We start from the raw sequence: 18,506 nt of genomic DNA on the forward strand, positions 1-18,506 counted from the left end.
AGCACAAAATAAAATTATATTTCTATCTACAGTGACGTGAAACAAAGTGTGCCTCAGGGGCTACGTGACAAAAGAAAACAGAAAATGACGACTTCTGTTAGGGTGGTTGGGTGCTAAGGAATTACTTTTAGAAAATGTGTTTTAATGCTGACATGGTATTTTAACAATAAATAAAAAGCAAGTTAAAAAAGTAGCTCCAGAGACAATTTGCTAAGCAAGCAGACAAGCTTTCCTCCCCAGGGGGGGAGAAGCAGAAATTTTTGTTTCTCTTTTCTGCTTTGTAATCGGCTCACCAAAGGCTGGGCCCCAGGTAGAGCTGGACTCTGCTCCCAGACCCGTGGGCGGCTGGAGGATGAGTTCGTCCTGCTCAGCCTGGTGGAAAATGCTGGAGGTTCAGTGGAAGAAGGTTGTGGTTCCTCTCTTGGTCTGTGTACTTTTCCAAATACTTGCCTGAGTGCATAGCCCCCTGCTCTTCCTCTGTGCATGTTGTTCAAAATCACCTGCCTGAAGCATTTTAGCTTTTTTCACACCCATTCTTTTTTTTTATTGTAGTTTTTCCCATTACCATGTGGTCCCCTTATACCACCCCGACCCCACAATTGCCACCCTGTTGTCCATGTCCATGAGTCCTTTTTCCTTTTTGCTCAATCCCTTCACCCCTCCCCTCCCCCCACTTAGCTGTCAGCCTGCTTTCCATCTATGAGTCTGTCCCCATTTTCCTTGTTAGTTCAGTTTGTTCATTAGACTCCACATACGAGTGAAACGTATTTGTCTTTCTCTGACCGGCTTCTTTCACTTGGCATAATGTTCTCCAGGTCCATCCATACTATCGCAAAGGGTAGAACTTTCTTCTTTTTTATGGTTGAGTAATATTACATTCTTCACATCTGCTCTCATCCAGTCTCTGAAAGAACCCTCTGGGGTAGGCAGGGCTGCTCTCATTAGGTCCATTTTTCAGAGGGGAAAATTGAGGTCATATACACACCACAAACTCCACTCTCAGACTTTCAACAACAAGCTTGATGAGCCTGCGAGACCTGAGGGGCTGAGTCCTGGTGTCCTCACCACATGCCCTGCACATGGAAGGAGCCTATGGCTCTGTTAGGGGCTGAGGCCAGAGCCAAGAGGAGGGGCGGGTCTCAGGAAGGCCCCTCTGAGGTTGGGCCTGTGTTGCCCCTGGCCTGCCCTTTGGGGCCTGGGTGACTATGTCCCTGTACCCCAGCTGTGTGGAGCCCCAGTGGCCCATAGCTCCAGGCAGGCAGCCCACACGGCCCCCACGCCAGCCACTCATGCCACCGGGAAACCCTCGGAGCTGCAGGGCGCCTTGTCCCTGCGGTGGCGGCGGCGTGCCCGAGGCCTGCCGAGGGTCGAAAATCCTGGGAACAGAGCCCCGGCCAGCCCGGCCAGCACCTCGTTAGGAGGCCCCAAAGCGGGAGGGGACACTCCAGGAACAATGTTGTTTACTTTTCTATTTTTAAACAAGTCTGAGGTCTCTGGGGGCACAGATGAAGTTATCAGAAAAGACGCGAGTGGAATAAAGCCTCAGCCAGCAGGCTGGGAAGAGCCCTGGGGACCAGGACCTCAAAAAGCTGAGATGGAGTTTGTTTGTCTTGTGCTCTGAGAGCACAGGACTGGGACCAGTGTGCTGGACAAGCATGTCCCCAAGCCCTCTGCAGCCTGTTCCCTCGGTGCCGCTAGGGAATTCGAGTACGAGCGGTACTTTTAAATGATTCCATCAGTGTCATCTGCAGCCGGAGGAGGAGGTTCCACTTCTGGAAGGAAAGCCTGGTTCACTTCTCACCTCTGCCACGTGAACATTTCCCAGTGGAGCCACCGCCCCAAGGGAGCCCAGCCCCGGCGCTGCCGGCGCTGCCGCCCATCCTGCCGCCAGAGCCTCCATTTCCTCATCCGGCACCGGGCCGGCCATTCTTGCCTCTCACTGGGAGGAGCCATGAATGCCGGGTGCACCTAGGGAGGGCTGGGACACCCACTCACAGAGTCCCGGACAAGCCCTGAAGAGGGGACTTGTCATTCTCATCTTAGGGGTGAGGACGCTGAGGACTGGAGTGGAGGTGCCTGCCCGAAACATCCAGACTCAGGCCCACCTGGGTCCAAGAGCCCACTGCCCTTCCACGGCACCAAGCTACCTCTCAGGTGCTCCAGGCAAGGGCGACGGGTCGTGCTCTTGGGAGCTTACAGGGAAACTGTTGCTCATTGACAGAGTCCGTTAGAAGTCCAAGTGGACTTGGGTGGGGGAGAAATGCCTCCCAGAAATAAGAAGCATGGCAAGAAGCAAGGAGAGCCGGACTGGTGCTGAACGGTCCTGGCCTGACTCTGGCCCTTGCCGGACACCAGCTGGGAGTCTGTGGGTAACTCACTGGGTTACTCCAGGCCTGAATATTCCCCACCATGAACTGAAGTCAATAACGGAGCTACATCCCAAGGTCAACGAGAGGGTCTGATTAAGGAATGACAGATGAGGCAGCAGGGGGATGCTCCAACTCTGCACTAATGAAGACAAATGGCCCTCTAGCTCCTGGCCCTGGACAGCAACATGGACTATGGGTTGAGCAAATTGTACCAGGCAAGCCTTGGAGAGTCCTTCCGCGTTGCCTTCCTTCTAGAGGTGCCACCCAGAGGCAGTCACTGGGAGGTGCAGAATCTCCCACCTAGATGCACTGAGGGAGGGGCTGCCAAGGCCATTCCTGCAGGCTCCCTCCACCCCGCCCCTCCCTGTTCCCAGCTCACAGCCACAGGTCAACTGGGTCTTGCCCTGGCTTTCAGGTAGAAGGTGGGGGCTAAGAAAAAGGAAAGAATTGGCCCAAGACCACTCAGCCAGAGGAAGGAAAAGCTAAAACCAGAAGCCAGAGCTCTTCCCCACCTCTCAGGCTTTCCTAACCACCTGTCCCAGAGGCGCAACACACCTGGCAGATGAGGAAACTGAGGCCCGGAAGACAGCAGTGTGCCTGAGGCCACTGCTGAGGGAGGGAGGCCAGAGGCCAGACCCCACCGCTCTGCCGCTGACTGCTCAGGCCAGAGCCCAGACTGCGTCCTACATCACTGAGCTTTTTCTGAAACCAACCACTTCTTAATTCTTTGGCTGAATGTCTAAATAAGGATTTTTGCCAATTCTGAGCCCTGCTAACTGATGAAGTTGTCAGAAAAAGATCTAATGATGCTTGAAAATGCAGGGAGTGAGCCAGCTGCCAAATTGCCCTCCCAGCTCTCACTCTGCATCAGGGAATCAGGGACCCTCCCACTGGGGGGGGGCGGTGCTGGAGGTTGAGACTCTGCCGCCTTTCATTAGCTGTAGGATATGGATGAGTTGCTTAACCCCTTTGATCCCCTGCTCCCCAGCTGTGAGTGAGGATAACTCCCTGCTTCCTTGGGTTACTTTGAGGATTAAATGAGATGATGTGTGTGACATTCCAGCACAGTGCCAGGCACAGCCCAGAAACAAGGCCAGCTGGGAGGATGGGACGAGGCCAGCTGACTTATATCTGCTGAAAGGACAGAGGTGGCCATGGCTGCAGCCCTGGGTGAGTGAGAGCGGAAGTCACCGGCCCCATCTGGGGAACTGCTGGGTCAGCTCAAGGAGCCGGCAGGCTTCCCTCCGATGGGACGCAAGGCTCCGTGGAACCCCAGGGCCTGTGAGGTGGGGCCTCGGGTGGGAGCCCTGGCAGACCTGGCCTTTTGTTCCCTTCTCTCTCAGTGAATGTGTGTTCCACTCAGGAGTCAGGGCAGTAGGGACGAGGCCTGGCTTGGGGACTTGGGAATCAGACAAGTCCCAGGCCTGCCACAGAAGCCTGAGAGGCTGGGCTCTGAGAGGGACCCTCCCAAAATGAACTGGGTGCCTGACCACAGGCCTCCCCCAAACACGAGACACACACATATGAGATCTGCCTGCCCAAGGGTGGGCTCCGGTGGGTGTCCCAGCTAAAGATGGGAAAAGCTGTTGCCCCTCAATCACCAATAGTCCAGGCCACACCCTCCTCCTCTCTTCCTTTCCCCCGGCTACATACAGGTACACACAAGTAGACATGTATCCACACACATGTCATCTGATTGGTGATCTGTCATTCTCCCCAGAAGATGGAGAAGTATGGAGAAGAACATGCAGGTCTTGGGTGCGAATGTATTTTTTGCAATTCTGTGGCTTTGCATAGAGCTGCTGACTTCTCACAGACTCAGTTTCCTCATCTGTCGGTGGGGAAACTCTGCTGTGCTGTCCAGGCCTGTGGTGAGACCCAAATGAGGCGGAGCACAAACAGGGCTGGTAACCAAGAAGCACATGACTAATGGCAGTGGACATTTGGGACTGGAAAGTAGAATTGCTACAACCATGCAATCTGCTTCTATTTTTAGCAAGCCAGGGAGCGTGTCTGAGGGTGAGGGAGGGGCCCCAGCTGTGGCCTACATACAGCTTGAGGATTATCTCTGGGCCCAGCTATCCTGGCCTGGCTCTAGGTGACCAGATACCCTCTCCGCATGCTGCCTTCCCTGCGTGCTTGGTTCTACGCCCGCTGGCTGAATACGACATACTCAGAGAACTGCCCTGAGCTCATGGGAGCCCAGAGGTGGCTGTTAGGAGTGGGCAGGCTGGCTGTTCACAGGGATCAAACTTCAGAGCTCCCTCGGGACATGCTGGAAGTGGAAAGACCCCAGGCTGCAGAGGGGAGCCTGGGCTCCATCCTCGGTCAGCCTCTGATGGGCCCTGTGACTTTGTGTGGTCACGTCCTGTCATTGGGCCTCAGTTTCTTCATCTGTAAAAGCCTGCCCACTCTTGGGAGGTGCAGTGAGGAGGTGGCATGAACGGGTCCTGACAAAACCAATCAAAAGATGCCCAGAGTCCAGGTGCCGCCCCCTTCCCACCGCAACCTCCTCTCAGACAGACAGGAGGACCCAGGGTCTCTCCAGGTGTGGCCTCACCCACAGAGAAGGGGCTCAGGAGCCCAAAGGCCTCCGGGACCCCTCCCAGCCCACGGCTCTCCAAGATGAAGCAGGACAGTCACTTACAATAGCAGAGTTTTCATTGGCCAGATTGCTTTACCCGCTTTGACCCTCTGCTTCCCCAGCTGTCAACGTGGATAATAATTCGGCCAGCCAAGGGCTGCTGGGAGAGTCTATGTAGGTGCCTGACTGCCAAGTGCTGGCCTGGCTCAGCTGTGGTACAGCACTAGGAGGGTCCTTCTGGGGCCTTCGGGGAGGGGTGCTGTCCCCAGACTTGCCACTCAGCATCCTGAGAAGTGGAGAGGAGACGCTGGCAGAGCATGACAAAGGTGTCTTTCTAGGAGGGGCTGTGCCCACCAGGTGGCCTGGGTGAGCCTCTCGGGGCCCCAGTGCCAGCCACTGGGGCCAAGAATAAACTCTGTAAAGTCCCAAGGCTTGTGATTCCCCCGTTTGTTCTCGACCCTGAATTTCCTAAGAAAAGGCCTTCTAAGCCCCCCAAACCTCCACCAGCGCACAATGCATTGGAAGTGCATAGTAACTACTTATGGGGTGAATGAATGAGAACCAGGTGTGAGAACCCCTATTCATCAGACTCAGAAAAATGTCTCTTATCCCTGGAAATTTCCTTCTGATAATCAACAGGACAAGAGGCAACGTTTCTCAAGGGTCCCCAGGGAAGGAGGAGCGTGGTGTGGGGACTGGTCAGCAGGGAGCAAGGCTCTGAGGATGCAGCCAAGCAAAGCGTTGGGGAAGCTGAGCAGGGAGGGCACCACAGGGAAGCCCTGGGCAGCCGCTGTCTGTGTGGGGGGCTCAGAGGTGGCGGCGACCAGGAGTGGGTGTTGGGGAGGTTTTTCCTGAGCATCGGGGATGCGGGTGTGGTTCCTCCATAAAGATGACAGGTTAAACCCTGGCGTCTATTTCTGTTTTTTTCTGACACTCAGTAAAACTCAGGTAAAGGGAATCTTTAGGGGCTTGACCTGCAAAGAGAGAGAGAACACAAGAGAACAGGGACAGTCACACAGTGACACACAAGGGAAGCAGATGGCTGAGTGGGGACCAAGCAGACACAAGAGAGTGTGTCCCTGTGCCCGCAGTGGGGAGAGGTGAGTGCTAACCTGTTCTACACCCCGAACCCTGGACAGGCTCTGGAACTGGAAGCACCAGGTCACACTGGGAACAGAGGTCAGAGGTCGTTGGAAAGGAGAGAGGCTGAAAGCCCAAAAAAGCAGCTGGGGCCCTGGACCTCCAGGCTGCTCCATGTTGTGGGGCGGTTGTCCCTCCCCGGCCCCGGCCCCGGCAGCAGATTGGAAAGTTGTTCTCTGGGATGAGGGTGACAGAGGCGGTCTGCTCTGGGGGCGTCCGCCACAGCCGAGCGCTGGAGAAGGACTCAACCCCCACACACTGTCGGAGACACCTCGGCCCTCTTTCCCCACTCGGCTCCAGAATACTGGCGGCCAGGACTTTGCTCCATCTTCTCTGCAGCGTCCTCATGGAGTGGCCCCTCGGCTCACCCTTGAGGACAGCTCCAGTCAATAAACCCCACCCAGGGACTTGAGCTTGGAAAACAACTTTTTAGTGACCACGCCCCACTCTCAGGATGAGCAATTACCAGAGAGCCAAGGAAGGCTTCTTTTTTTTTTTCTGCATTAATTTATTTTATTTTTTAAAATACATTTTATTAATTATGCCATTACATTTGTTCTATTTCCCCCCTTCATTTCCCTCCACCCTGCACACTCCTCCCCCACCATCCTCCCCTTTAGTTTATGACCACATGTCTCAAGTTCTTTAGATTCTATATTTCCCCTACTATTCTTGCCCTCCCCTTATCTATTTTCTACTTACCGTTTATGCTACTTATTTTCTGTACCTTCTCCCCCCTTCTCCTCCTCCCACTCCTCTGTTGCTAACCCTCCATGTGATCTTCATTTCTATGGTTCCATTCCTGATCTAGCTGTCCTCTTAGTTTGCTTTTGTTTTAGGTGTGGTTCTTAGTAACTGTGAGTTTGCTGTCCTTTCACTGTTCATCTTTTTTATCTTCTTTTTCTTAGGTAAGTCCCTTTAACATTTCATATAATAAGGGCTTGGTCATGATGAACTTCTTGAATTTGATCTTATCTGAGAAGCACTTTATCTGCCCTTGCATTCTAAATGAAAATTTTGCTGGATAGATCAATCTTGGTTGTAGGTCTTTGGATTTCATGACTTGGAATACTTCTTTCCAGCCCCTTCTTGCCTGTAAGGTCTCTTTTGAGAAATCCACTGACAGTCTGATGGGAACTCCTTTGTAGGTGACTGTCCCCTTATCTCTTGCTGGCAAAGGAAATAGACTTCCAGGAAATCCAGGAAGCTCAGAGAGTCCCAAAGAAGTTGGACCCAAGAAGAGCACACCAAGGCACATTATCATTACATTAGCCAAGATTAAAATGAAGGAGAGAATCCAAGGAAAGCTTCTGATTGGAAGGATGTAGGAAATGCCACCTCCCAAGAAAAGGAAGGGACAATATTTAAAAATAGGAATAAACAGAGGATAAAATTGAGCCCTTAGAAATCAAAAGTATGATGGCAGAAGTGACTGTAAATTAGAGTTGGAGACGAAGTTGAGGAAAGTTCCCAGGAAGAAGAGCCAAGAGACGAAGGTGAAAATTAACAGAGAAGAAGATGCAAAGTAGGAGACCCACCCAGGATGTGCAACGCCGGGTATCAGCGTTCCGGACAGGGAGAACAAGGAAACGGGGGGAGAAGCTATGAAAGAATGCATGCATGGCAATGTCCTTGAACTGAAGGAGAGCTCCACCGAACGTGCCCTCTGCGCGCTGGTGCGTGGAGAGCAGGAGCCAGACCAACTCCCGTTGTTGGTGATTTCAGAATAGTGGGAGCCAAAGCAAAGACCCTACAAGTTTCCAGGAAAAAAAGCGGGGGGTCACAAAAAAGATCAGGGACCTTCTCAATAACAACAGGGAAAGCTAACGTGCAACAGAGTGGTGCTTTCCAAATTCTGAAGAAAACGGATGTCCAACTTATAATTCAACTCCCTGTAAACTCTCCATTAAGAGCGAGGGGAGAATAAGGCATTTTCAGACATATAAGGCATCGAAGCATCTACCTCCATGCATGCACCCTTTATTCGGGAAGCTACTAAAGGATGTGCTCCACCAAAACAAGGGAGTAAATGGAGGGAGGGGAAGACGAGAGAGGGCAGATGGAAGCAGCAGTGAGAAGAATCTGGATGACGGTGGAAGGAGATTCCAGAATGACAACCTGTACCAGGCTCAGCGGGCTACCTGGCCCCAATTCAAGTGGGCCTGAAGGCCCCAATAGAAGACTTTCCAAGAAAATGGGATGCACGAACAATGTGTTACTTCTGGGTGCCTGTAGAGGAGATTCAGACAGTTGGCAGAGGTTTGGCGTCGGCTTAATGATAATATAGGGAACTAAGCAAAAACAATGGTTACACCAGGAAAGGCAACAACAACAGAAATTGTGCAGAAAGGGAAAACTAACCATAGTCTACCTCACGGCTCAGCTCCGAGTAGGGCATGCAGTCATAATAATGTAGCAATGCACATTAATCTGACCCAAATTATTATATAACTATGTTGGGAGGGCAGCAGGAGGGAATGATGTGTAGGATGAGCATGGGGTCGGGGGTGAGCTAGACTTCTTCTCTAAGGGCAAGTCCAAGGCTGAGACATGGAGAAGGGGCAATACAAGTGTGCTCTTTAGCGATACAGAGGCAAATAGCAAGAATCAGCTAAGATTCTTGTTATTCTGAAAATGGTGCCTGTGGAGAGGGAAGGTGAGGCTAACCCACACATGGCAACTTGACTCTTGGCATGCATAAATAATTTTTATTTATAATCTAAAATAATGATGATAACAATAATTTTAAAGTGTGCTCCCATCCCTGCCTCTGCTACTTTGGTGATTTCTCAAGAGACTAAATAAATATGAAGACTTCTTGCTGCTGAAAGGCTCAGCAGTGAGTTCTTCGCAAGCTGTTCTAGGCAGAGGCCCAGCCTATAAGCAGGCTCCAGAAAGGCTCAGAAAACTGGGGGTACGCGGAACCCAACATGGAGCTGAAACCTCAGGAGCCATACTTGGAAGGCCTCCTGACACCTCAGGCAGGTTTCCAAATCACTTCATGTTTTTAGAGTGGATGCCCAGGTAGAATATAGCAGGTGAGGGGGAGGGGAGGAGGAGCTGGGCATAGACCACCCACCTGCAGGTGCCCCAGAGGAGAAGGCAGGGAAGAGGCCAGAGGAGCTCAGTGGCCCCATTCAGTGTGCACACTTCCAGCAGAGCCCATCAGAGACCCTAAAATCTTCCCGTAGGTCCTGCCACCCACAGTCCCAAGCCCGGTCGCACCACAACACTACTTGTCCGTGTTTACAGAAAACAAGATTGTTATTTACGAGAACAGAAACACTGAGCTAATTCGCTTTTAAATACACCAAACAGAGCAGCAGACGAAAAGAAAACAGAGCCCCCGTGAGTGGGAGAGGGAGGGCATGGTCAGCAGGCTCTCCCCACCACCCTCTGCTGCCCAGGCCGCGGTCTCCCCCGCTCTCTGCTGAAGGGCAGACCATTCCCATTATTAACCAACCTCCTTTTTCCACGAGCAAAACCAAGTTAAGAAAGCAGAACTTTCTTCCCAGACCACTGGAGACCCTGAGCCTGGTGACAGCAGTGCCTGGACCCGTCTGGGTGGCCATCCCGAAGACCTTTCCTGAGATGTGTTCTGGGGCCTGTGAGTCACACAGCTCCCGTCCTTGGGGCCTCAGGGGACATGGAGACGCTCAAGCCCCCACCGCCCAGCAAGCCTCTCCTTGCTCATTTTGGGAAGCGAGTTTTCTGCTTCATCCACGATTGGAAAGACATGGGCATTTTAGTCCTAGGTCTAAAACCCACAAAAGGTCATCTGAGGACTAGTGATGGTTAGTGAAAAAGTGCTTGACAACCAAAAACAAAGGGGAAAAAAATAAGGACAAGAAGGGATATGTATGGAAAGAACTGTTCTTGCTTCTGGGATTAGATCCTTCTTACCTTTTTTGTCCTGAAATAAACATTAAAAAAAATAAAATGGCGATGATCATGGTTGAAGTATTCGTTAACGTCCTTACTTGGGAAAATGGAAAGTTGACATCTCTAGCTAGTTCTTCCTCAAAGAAAGGATCGGTCTGGGGTGGAGGTGAACTTCACTGACCAAGAAAGTCAGAAGTCTGGGACCCAGTGTGGTAGAGACACAAAAGAAAGGACCAAGCCCCAGGTCCAGACCACAGATGGGGGTGGTGAGGAGGGCACCCTCACACGTGGTCCATTCTCCTTTGACACCTACGTGTGTGCCAGAATGCACCAGCTAACTGCGTGGTTGGCCCCACTTGGTGCCCCTCAGTGACAGGAAGTTCATTCCTTCAGTGCATAGTTGGGTGATTAGAAAGTATCATCTCCCTGTATTGTCAAGAAACTGTGCCCTTGCACCCAGCGGTTTGTCTGGAAGGACCTGGAGCTAGGCCTGTCCCTTTTCAAGGACAGCCTTTCGCCTGCAGGAAAACGAGCTCCGTGCTGCACCCCACCCCCCAGTTTCCTTTGGTTGGGGTCTATTTTCTCCCCCTGACCCCCAGTCGTTCCTCTTGTGAAGCAACGTGCCTAAGACCACACAGCCAGCAAGTGAGTTCAGACCCAGCTCTCCTGCTCCTGACCCGTGCCCTGTCCCCTCGTCTGTCTAGGTGCGACAACGGCTCAGTGTCCTCAATTCATGAGATGGTTCTGGTTGTCCAGAACCAGTTGGAAAAGCAACAAAGTAACCAAAATTTCACAAAAAACCACACAAGCCCACAAACATAGTCAATGTGATCCCAATAAACACATCTGCACAGAAAAAAGTACGGAAGGAAATAAGGCAAGATGGCCATGACTGATCCTTTGCGGTGGGCGACCTGAGGATTTTTATCAGATTTTGGCTTGTCTGTATTCCAGGTTTTTTGGGGTTTTTTTTTTTTTTTTAACAATGACCTGGTTTTCATTTGTATGATAAAATAAAATAATGATCATTCAGAAACATGAAATCCGTAACCTTATCCCAAGACCTCCCTCTCAGTTTCCAGCCACTTCCCAATGAGTAAGCTCCCAGGGGTCTGGTGCTCCAGACGTGGTCCAGATCCCAGCCCACCCTGCGGGCGTGGGCTTCACAGCAGCCTGACCTGTCTGCTGCACCACCCCCTGCCCGGCTGCCAAAGGGTGAGCCCACCGCAGCCAAGCAGGCCCAGACCACCCGCGGTCACCCTGCCCCCCTGCTCGGATCAGAAGTGGAGAGCACAGCTTGGCGGCTGGTCTTAAGCGTCAGGCCAAGCTCTGCCACAGGTAGGCAGGTCTCTGGGGCCCCTCTCCAGGCCCCAGAGATGCAACAGGCAAGCCCAGGGCGGAGAGCCTTCGACAGACATTAGAGTGGCTGGTCTCTCAGTTTCTTTCCAGGCTTAGCATTCAGACATTTGGGGACTGGCCAGTGACATCCTCCCCACCCATTTGCCCTTGTCTCCCTGGGCTGCCTCTCGGGTCCCTGAGTGGAGCGTCCAGGTCTGAGAGAAGTCCCAGCCACCATGTGCATGCGTGTTTGAGCCCGTGTGTGTGTGTGTGTGTGTGTGTGTGTGTAAGAGAGAGAGAGAGCATGTGGGGGCGTGGGGGTGGTGAGGGGTGTGCGTGTGAGTAGGAGGGACCAGAGGGACAGGGCCCCCCGTTCTGTACCTGGCACAGGCACATTATCCAACCATTCCACCTTTCGAGGCCTCCACTCTTTTCCTCTCCAAAACCGCATCCTCCCCAGCGCCCTCCACCTGCCTTCCCGTTCTCTGTCTTCGCTCTTCCTCCCTCCGTGTCAAGCCCCAGCCCTGTTTCTTTCTCTGTCTCTGACCTAGAGCAAGACATGTCACTCTGCAGCCCTAGTTGACCGGGTGCCCCTCCACCCACGTGGGCCCCCCTCAGAGCACCTCCCGCGCAGGCCCCTGGCTCTCTTCCAAGAGTGCCCATGGCTCTCAGCGCGTCTTGTTCCAGACAGAAATGAAGACGGGTTCTGCTGCACACTGACAAATTCAAAGCATTTTTCTGCCGAGATCCAAATGAAAAACCGGGAAGCCTGCTGCCACCATGATTTGTTAACCTGACATTGCCTCTCTACGCATTGAACAAATTTTAATTAAAATCTCAGGACTGATTAGAGAGCCCTTTCACTGGACACCTCTGGGCTCTCCCGGGTGCCCTGGGGAAGAGCAAGGCCTTTTCACAACAGAGACAAAGGCTCGGGGATGGTCCCTAAAAGGTTGGCCGTGGGGGCTCTGACAGCTCAGGCGAGCTCAGCCTGCTGGTGAGCTCTCTTGGACATTCCAGCCACACCCACGAACCACCCACTCCACATGTGAGGCCTCGGAGACCAGCACCTGCAGCCCGTCCGCAGGAGTCCACAACACGCCACCCCGCCATCCTGGACTCACCCTCAGCGCCGGCAGGGAGCTGACCTGGTCCATGGTCAGGGTCGCCTCCTTGTAGTGCTTCCCAGGCGGGCAGAGCTTCAGGAAGGTGTCATGGATGCTGAGAAGAGAGACGTGATGGGCTGGGGAGCAGAAACCAGAAAGCCCCCTCCCCCACCACCGGACTCTGTTAAAGGAAAGGGACTCAGGATCGAATGACACAGAAAAGGCAGTTAGATGCCCCTCCACCCTTCCAGAAGCATCCTTGGGACTCCAGTGTGCCCAGAACACCATGGAGGATGCAGAGATGAGCCAGGCAGGAGGGAAAGTGAGCAAACGTGCTCTAAAGCCTGGAACACACTCTGCAAGTGTCAGTCATCGGAAGCCAGAGCTGGAAGGGACTTCTGTAGTCACTCAGTCCAGTCCCTCCTTTACAGTTGGCGAAACCAGCAGGGCCTTGCTTATGGAAGCCAGGCTCACCTTCAGTCCAGAGAAAAGAGGCCCCTCTGTGGGTGTGGCTGAGTCAGGGTGAGAACCCAGCTGTCTGCAGTTAGCGAATGATGCGGCTGCCCTGGGCCCAGCCTGCTGGCTCCGCAGACCAGGGACCAAGAAGCTGTCCTAGCCAATCCTAAATTCAGTGTCTCTATCTGGAGGCCCCACCCTGGTCCAGGGGATTTTGCTCATGAGTGGCAGGCAGAGGGTAAAACACTGCGTGACCGCTGAGAAGAAAGGGCCAGAGGTAACTCTGTTCCAGGCCAGGAGAGGATGCACCCACCTCTTCCAGTCTCCCACCCAAGTTCAGGGAGAACCTTCCATGTCAGTCCTGTATAAGGGCCACCAGAGACTTTGACAAGTTTGGGAGGGAGCTGAAGTTTGGGATGGGTGGGGGGAGACATCCTCCAGCGAAGTCCTGGGTGGGAGTGCAGGGGACTAAAGGACAGCAAGGACCAGAGGCAAGCCCCCCTGCAGGGGGGGAGGTGGGCATCACCGGCCCCAGCCCAGGGGAGTATTTCATCTCTGTTACTGTTAGAGTTACAGGTGGGAGGAGATAATGAAGAGCAAGCCGACTTTCAATAAATTCTATTATTTGTTAAGGGTTCTCTGAGGCCATGTACCCATTTGGCCGGTGCCCAGGGCGGACTGCTCCCGCTGCCCCAGTGTCCCGCTGGGAGTCCCTGCCACACGCTGCCAACTCTCAGGGACATTTTTCATGGAAACTGTATGCCGGTCTTGCAAGGACAGGACCATTATCTCTAGTTTACAGATAAAGAAACGGAGGCTCAAGCAGGTAAATAACTTCCCTGAGGCCACACGGGGGTGAGAGAGAAAGCCAGAACTGCAGACGCCTGGCTTCCCCGCACCCAAGCCCGCAGCAGGGAGACGTCGGGATGGCTGGCGGAAACGGGTGGACCCTCTCCTGCCCCTGAAGCCCTCTTCCTGCTTATCCAGCTCCGTGTGCTGGGTCGATGCAGCATCTTGTCTCACTGAACCTACCCAACAACCTCCCGGGAGAGGCGCAGGGGCGATCATTCCCATAGATGGGGAACCAAGGGGCCGAGGAAGGGGCACGCCCAAGGTCAGGTGGCTTGGGAGAGAGGGAGTGAGGTCTGACCCCTGAACCAGGTTCCTCGGGCTGAGTGTTCGTGCCCACCCAGGTGAGAGGCTGGTAGCCCCGCCCCCTCGGAGAGCCTTCTGGGGCGGGGGTGCTGTGCGGCAGGGCCCTGCCGGGACTTCATGCCTTCCCAGGCCACGGAATAGGTAGGCTGCCCAAACATGAATCGTGGCTGCGACTCAGCCGCCACAGAATATGCCCCTCCTCCAAATATGGATCAGCTGGCTCTAAGTGGAGCTCCGAATTAATCACTAATGGACTCAAAGTCAAAGTCATTTAAAAAACTCACACGGTCGGCCTGCCAGAAATCGTGCAGCCCGGGCTGCGGCTCCTTCCACACCCAGCCCAGACACAGGGAGGGGCTGTCTGCAGCCCAGAGAGGAGGGGACCAGCTCCACTGCTCACCCTTGGTGGGACCTTGAACCTGCCAGATCCCCTCTCAGGCCTCGGTTTCCCCTGCGTAAGATGTGTCTCCGTGATCTCCACCCCGCCAGCCCCTCCAGTTCAGGCATTCTGTGGCTGTGTCTGCCCCTTTCTCTGGCATCCTGTCACCCCTTGCCTCCCAGACCGTGTCATTTAGTGGCTTTCAACTGGGTCCCTCGTTAGAATCATGCAGGGAGCCTGTGAAAGGATCCATGTCCACCCCTAGACATTTCCACCCAAGGCCGGGAGGGGCGCAGACACCTGCAGATTCTGTAAGCGTCCGTGTCTCTATGGTACAGGCAGGACTGAGAGCTCGGCCCCGGAGCAGGCCTCGATTTCCATGCCTCTGGGCCCGTCCTGGGCTCAGTGACCTGGGCATGGCGTCAGTGGTCCTTTGCCCCATGGTCAGCCTGCAGTGTTCTATAAATAGCGCTGTCTTTAGCCTGAAAGCTCGGCTTCTAGTCCCCTGATCGGCTACTTCCAAGCTGGGCGACTTGGGCAGATCATTTCTCGGAGCCAGTTTCCACATTCGCGCAAAGAGGACGATAGCACCGGGAAAACAACGGTGACCGCACTCTCGGCACCGACCGTCACGCCAGGCCCCACCCTAGCTCCCCACGCAGATGTCACCTTCTAATTGTCCTGATGTCGACCACGCGAGGGCAAGTTCCATTACTCTCATGTCACGCTGTGTTTGTAAGTGTGGAAACGGAGGCCCAGCAAAGGTGAGAAACGCACCCCCAGTCACACAGCCGGGAACTGGCAGAGCTGAGGCTCGAACCCAGGACTTCGGTTTCCAGGAAACAAGCCTGTCCCCTCTGCACCCGCTGACCATCTGACGTTCCAGGACGACCAGGAGCTGATGCGGGGACAGAGCGTGGAGACTAGAAAAGCCCCCATTTCAATGGCTAGAAACCTCTGTGATGTAACCTCACCTGTTGGATCCGCTCCTTGTACTAAATGTTTCCTATCACATTATTTGTAAAACCGAACATCGTAAACAACTGAAGTGTACATTATAGGGGCTGGGAAAAGGCATTATGGTTCTTCCATAGGAAGGGGTGCTTCACAGCCACTAAGAAAGAATGAGACATAAAAAAAGAAAAAGAAAAAAGAGGCAGATCTCATGCGCTTTAAGTAAAACTAGCCAAAACGAAAACTTAAAAAATAATAATAACAAATACTGCAGTAAGAATGAGATGCCATGTTTGTAGGCTATGTATGTAGGTTTCTCTGTGAAAGATTCTTCTGGAAGGTGAACGGAGAAACCAGCTGAGCAGTGGCTACTCTGGGAAGAAGGCCTGGAAAACTGGGAGGGAAGCATTCACTTTTTTGTGTAGAAATTTCTATGCTATTTGAATTTTCTAGCCATGCTCATGCATTGTACTTCAAAATTCTACTTCATTTTTACTCAAGAGTTACTTTTTAGAAAATCTCAGTAGGGTGGTAGGATATGAGTCATTTGGAGTTTTGTCCTATTTTTTTCTATGTTTAAAAAAATGAGTGAGTTTTCATTTTTAAAGGAAAACCACGCAGCCCCATGACTGCCCCTGGTCTCCGCAGCTCCCTGTGTCCTGGCCGTCCCTCGGTCCCCATTGGTGCCTGGGGAGTCTCTTCTATGGCAAAGTCATTGCCTACCTCGGCATCTAAGCAGGACCTGTGGCTTCCGGGCCGGACATCACAGCCGGGGAAGGGGTTCCACTCCTGAGCGTCTAAGAGTGGTCTCCTTTCCACAGCCTCCCCCCGCCCCACATCTTGGTGGGCTCATAGTCCCTCCTAACCGGTTTTCGTCGAGCACCTGGCGTGGGCTGAGTGCTCACCCATCTCTCGTGCCTCCCGCTCCCTCTGCGATCCCACGAGGGGCTGTTGTGATGGGTGCGGTTGGCCTGGAGCCTCCCCCACCGGGCAGAAGCCTGCACAACGACAAGGACTGTGCTGCTCCCCACTGCTCCCCTCGCAGTGTCTGCCCCTGCCCGCGCTGAGGAGGGGCTGGGGGACGGGGGTAAGAGAGCTTCATTCAGTCAGTGCATCACAGATACCCAGCGGGTGAGTGGTCCAAACGGACTTCAGACCTGTCCTCTGAGTCCTTCCTCCTGCTCTTCATTACCCCGAGAAGGCCCTGTGCACCTCTGTGAGTCTATACAGAAACCCCGCCCTGGATCCTGTAGCAGGCAGACATCTCACTCAGCTCAGCCAGGCCTGGGGCTCATGACCTCCAACCCTCGGGGCTGGGGTCCAGCTCTGCCGGCCCTGTGCAGCCTCCTCTACAGAGCTCCGTGGCTGTGAGCAGGGATCCCACCGGGGCTGGGGCAAAATCCCACCTCAGGGGCAGGGGAAGGGGGCCCTCTACTCACCACAGGATTTCATTCCTGGTCAGGAAGGTCAGGGCCTACAACAAACCACAGAGAGGGGACCTGCCCACTCCGTCCAGCCCCGTCCTGGCCTCCCTCGGAGTGGGGAGCCTCTGGGCTGGGGTGGAAAGGTGCCTGTTCGCATCCCACAGCCCAGGAAATGGAGGCACCGCAGCCCTTGGTAGCTCCCTGAGGGGGGGCCGCTGAGGAAACAGTGCCCTTCCCTCCTCCCTGTCCCTGATGGCCTTGGGGAAGGGGGCACGGGCTCCGGCCTGGGGAGGGGACCAGAGACAAGACTGAAAACTGGGCTCTGGACAGGAGACGGGCAGGGAGGACTGGGCTGGGCCGTGGCAAAGGCGAGGGCCCCCACTACCCTGACTCTAGAGCTTCAGGTGAGCGCTTTCCCGCTCACCCCGCCTGCCCCAGGAAGCTCCCACCGCTGCCCCAAATCTCCAGCCCGACCTACCCACCTGGTATTCTTCCAGGTCCTCCCAGTGTATCTGGTACCTCAGACATTGCCCCATGCCAGCCACACCTTTCTCTCTGCTGGCAGCAGAACCTTTGCCCCAAAGGCTCACCAGTTTGTGTGCCCGAGTGATCTGGTTGCCATGGTGACCTACATTCCACCTTCTGCCCATTCTACCGGAGCCCCTGAGTGGGCAAAGACGTAGGTTCTTTTGGTTCCCTGGGCTAATAGATGCCACCTTCTAACCAGCAAACAGAAAGGCAGCCCACCAGCAGGGCTGAGTGCCACATGGTGGGCTCAGGAGTCATACTGCCTGGGTTCGAGTCCCAGATGTGCCCACGCCAAGATGTGTGACCTTGGGCAAGTTACTCAGCCTCTCTGTGCCTTAATTTCCTCAATTATAAAATGGGGATGATAACCATGGGATGATTGTGAGGATTATTTGGGTTAATACAGGTAAAAATGCCTGGCATATACTAGGTGCTCACTAAATGTTTGCTCTTAGACCCATGTCCCAAGCACTGTGTCCAGTTTGAAGACACAGAAATGAGTGTGCATAGGCCCTGACCTCAAAAGGGGGCCGGAGAGCCCCAAAGGGGCATCCCCCACCCACGCATCAGGGTCCCTGCAGGGGCAGAGGGCACAGTCGAATTAGGATGATTTGAAGAGGGTCTAAAAGAAGGAATTTTATGGACAAGGCACAGTAACAAGGTCAAGGTCAGGGTGTAGAGAAGCCACCCAGGACAGTGCAGGATCCTAGGGCTAGTCACCTCAGAGTTGCCACCAATTATGCAACACACGTGGTATCCACACCCCAGAATCACTCCCTCTTCTTCTCTCCTGCAGAGACGAAGAGCCAGAGAAGTCACTACAGCATCATCGGTGTCACAGGCCAGGAGGAGCCGCCCAATGCCATCTCCCACCCGCACCTCCCGCTGCCACCTTGGGGGGAGGGCAGCAGGCCCCCCTCACTGTGCCGCCGTGGCTCTCCTGGCTCCCCCTGCCACACATTCTCCTAGGTGAGCATCCTGAGGGCTTTCTGTTGAGCTAATTCCTATCTCTGGAAATCAACTGCTCATTTGTCTTCGTCTATCCTCTCGGAGCTGGAGCCTGGCAGAAGCCAGGCCCTCACTTACCTGGCAGACACAGGCGGAGCACCTACAGTGCCAGGAACCCGGCCTGACCCTGGGGAGAGGAGAGTGGGGGTGGTCTCAGCTCCCTAGAAACGATGCTTGCCACAC

The 18,506-nt window shown here is 54.0% G+C and overlaps 1 protein-coding gene across 2 annotated transcripts in view; it reads right to left on the reverse strand.

Annotated features, from left to right (window-relative positions):
• The window catches only part of CIB4 (calcium and integrin binding family member 4), a 43,714-nt gene extending 26,390 nt beyond the window's left edge, over nt 1-17,324 (reverse strand). For both annotated transcript variants that reach the window (XM_037146763.2, XM_053667111.1), the window contains exons 1-3: nt 17,270-17,324; nt 16,803-16,837; nt 12,438-12,534 (exon numbers count right to left, since the gene is read on the reverse strand). In XM_037146763.2, the coding sequence (XP_037002658.1) occupies nt 12,438-12,534; nt 16,803-16,837; nt 17,270-17,323 (186 nt within the window). In that variant the 5' untranslated portion in view covers nt 17,324. The remainder of the gene's footprint in view (nt 1-12,437; nt 12,535-16,802; nt 16,838-17,269) is intronic.
• Nucleotides 17,325-18,506: the final 1,182 nt, after the last annotated feature.

The sequence above is a fragment of the Artibeus jamaicensis genome, unplaced genomic scaffold, assembly GCF_021234435.1.
Source record: "Artibeus jamaicensis isolate MK-2021 breed Jamaican fruit bat unplaced genomic scaffold, CSHL_Jam_final contig_465, whole genome shotgun sequence".
NCBI classification, from domain to species: domain Eukaryota; kingdom Metazoa; phylum Chordata; class Mammalia; order Chiroptera; family Phyllostomidae; genus Artibeus; species Artibeus jamaicensis.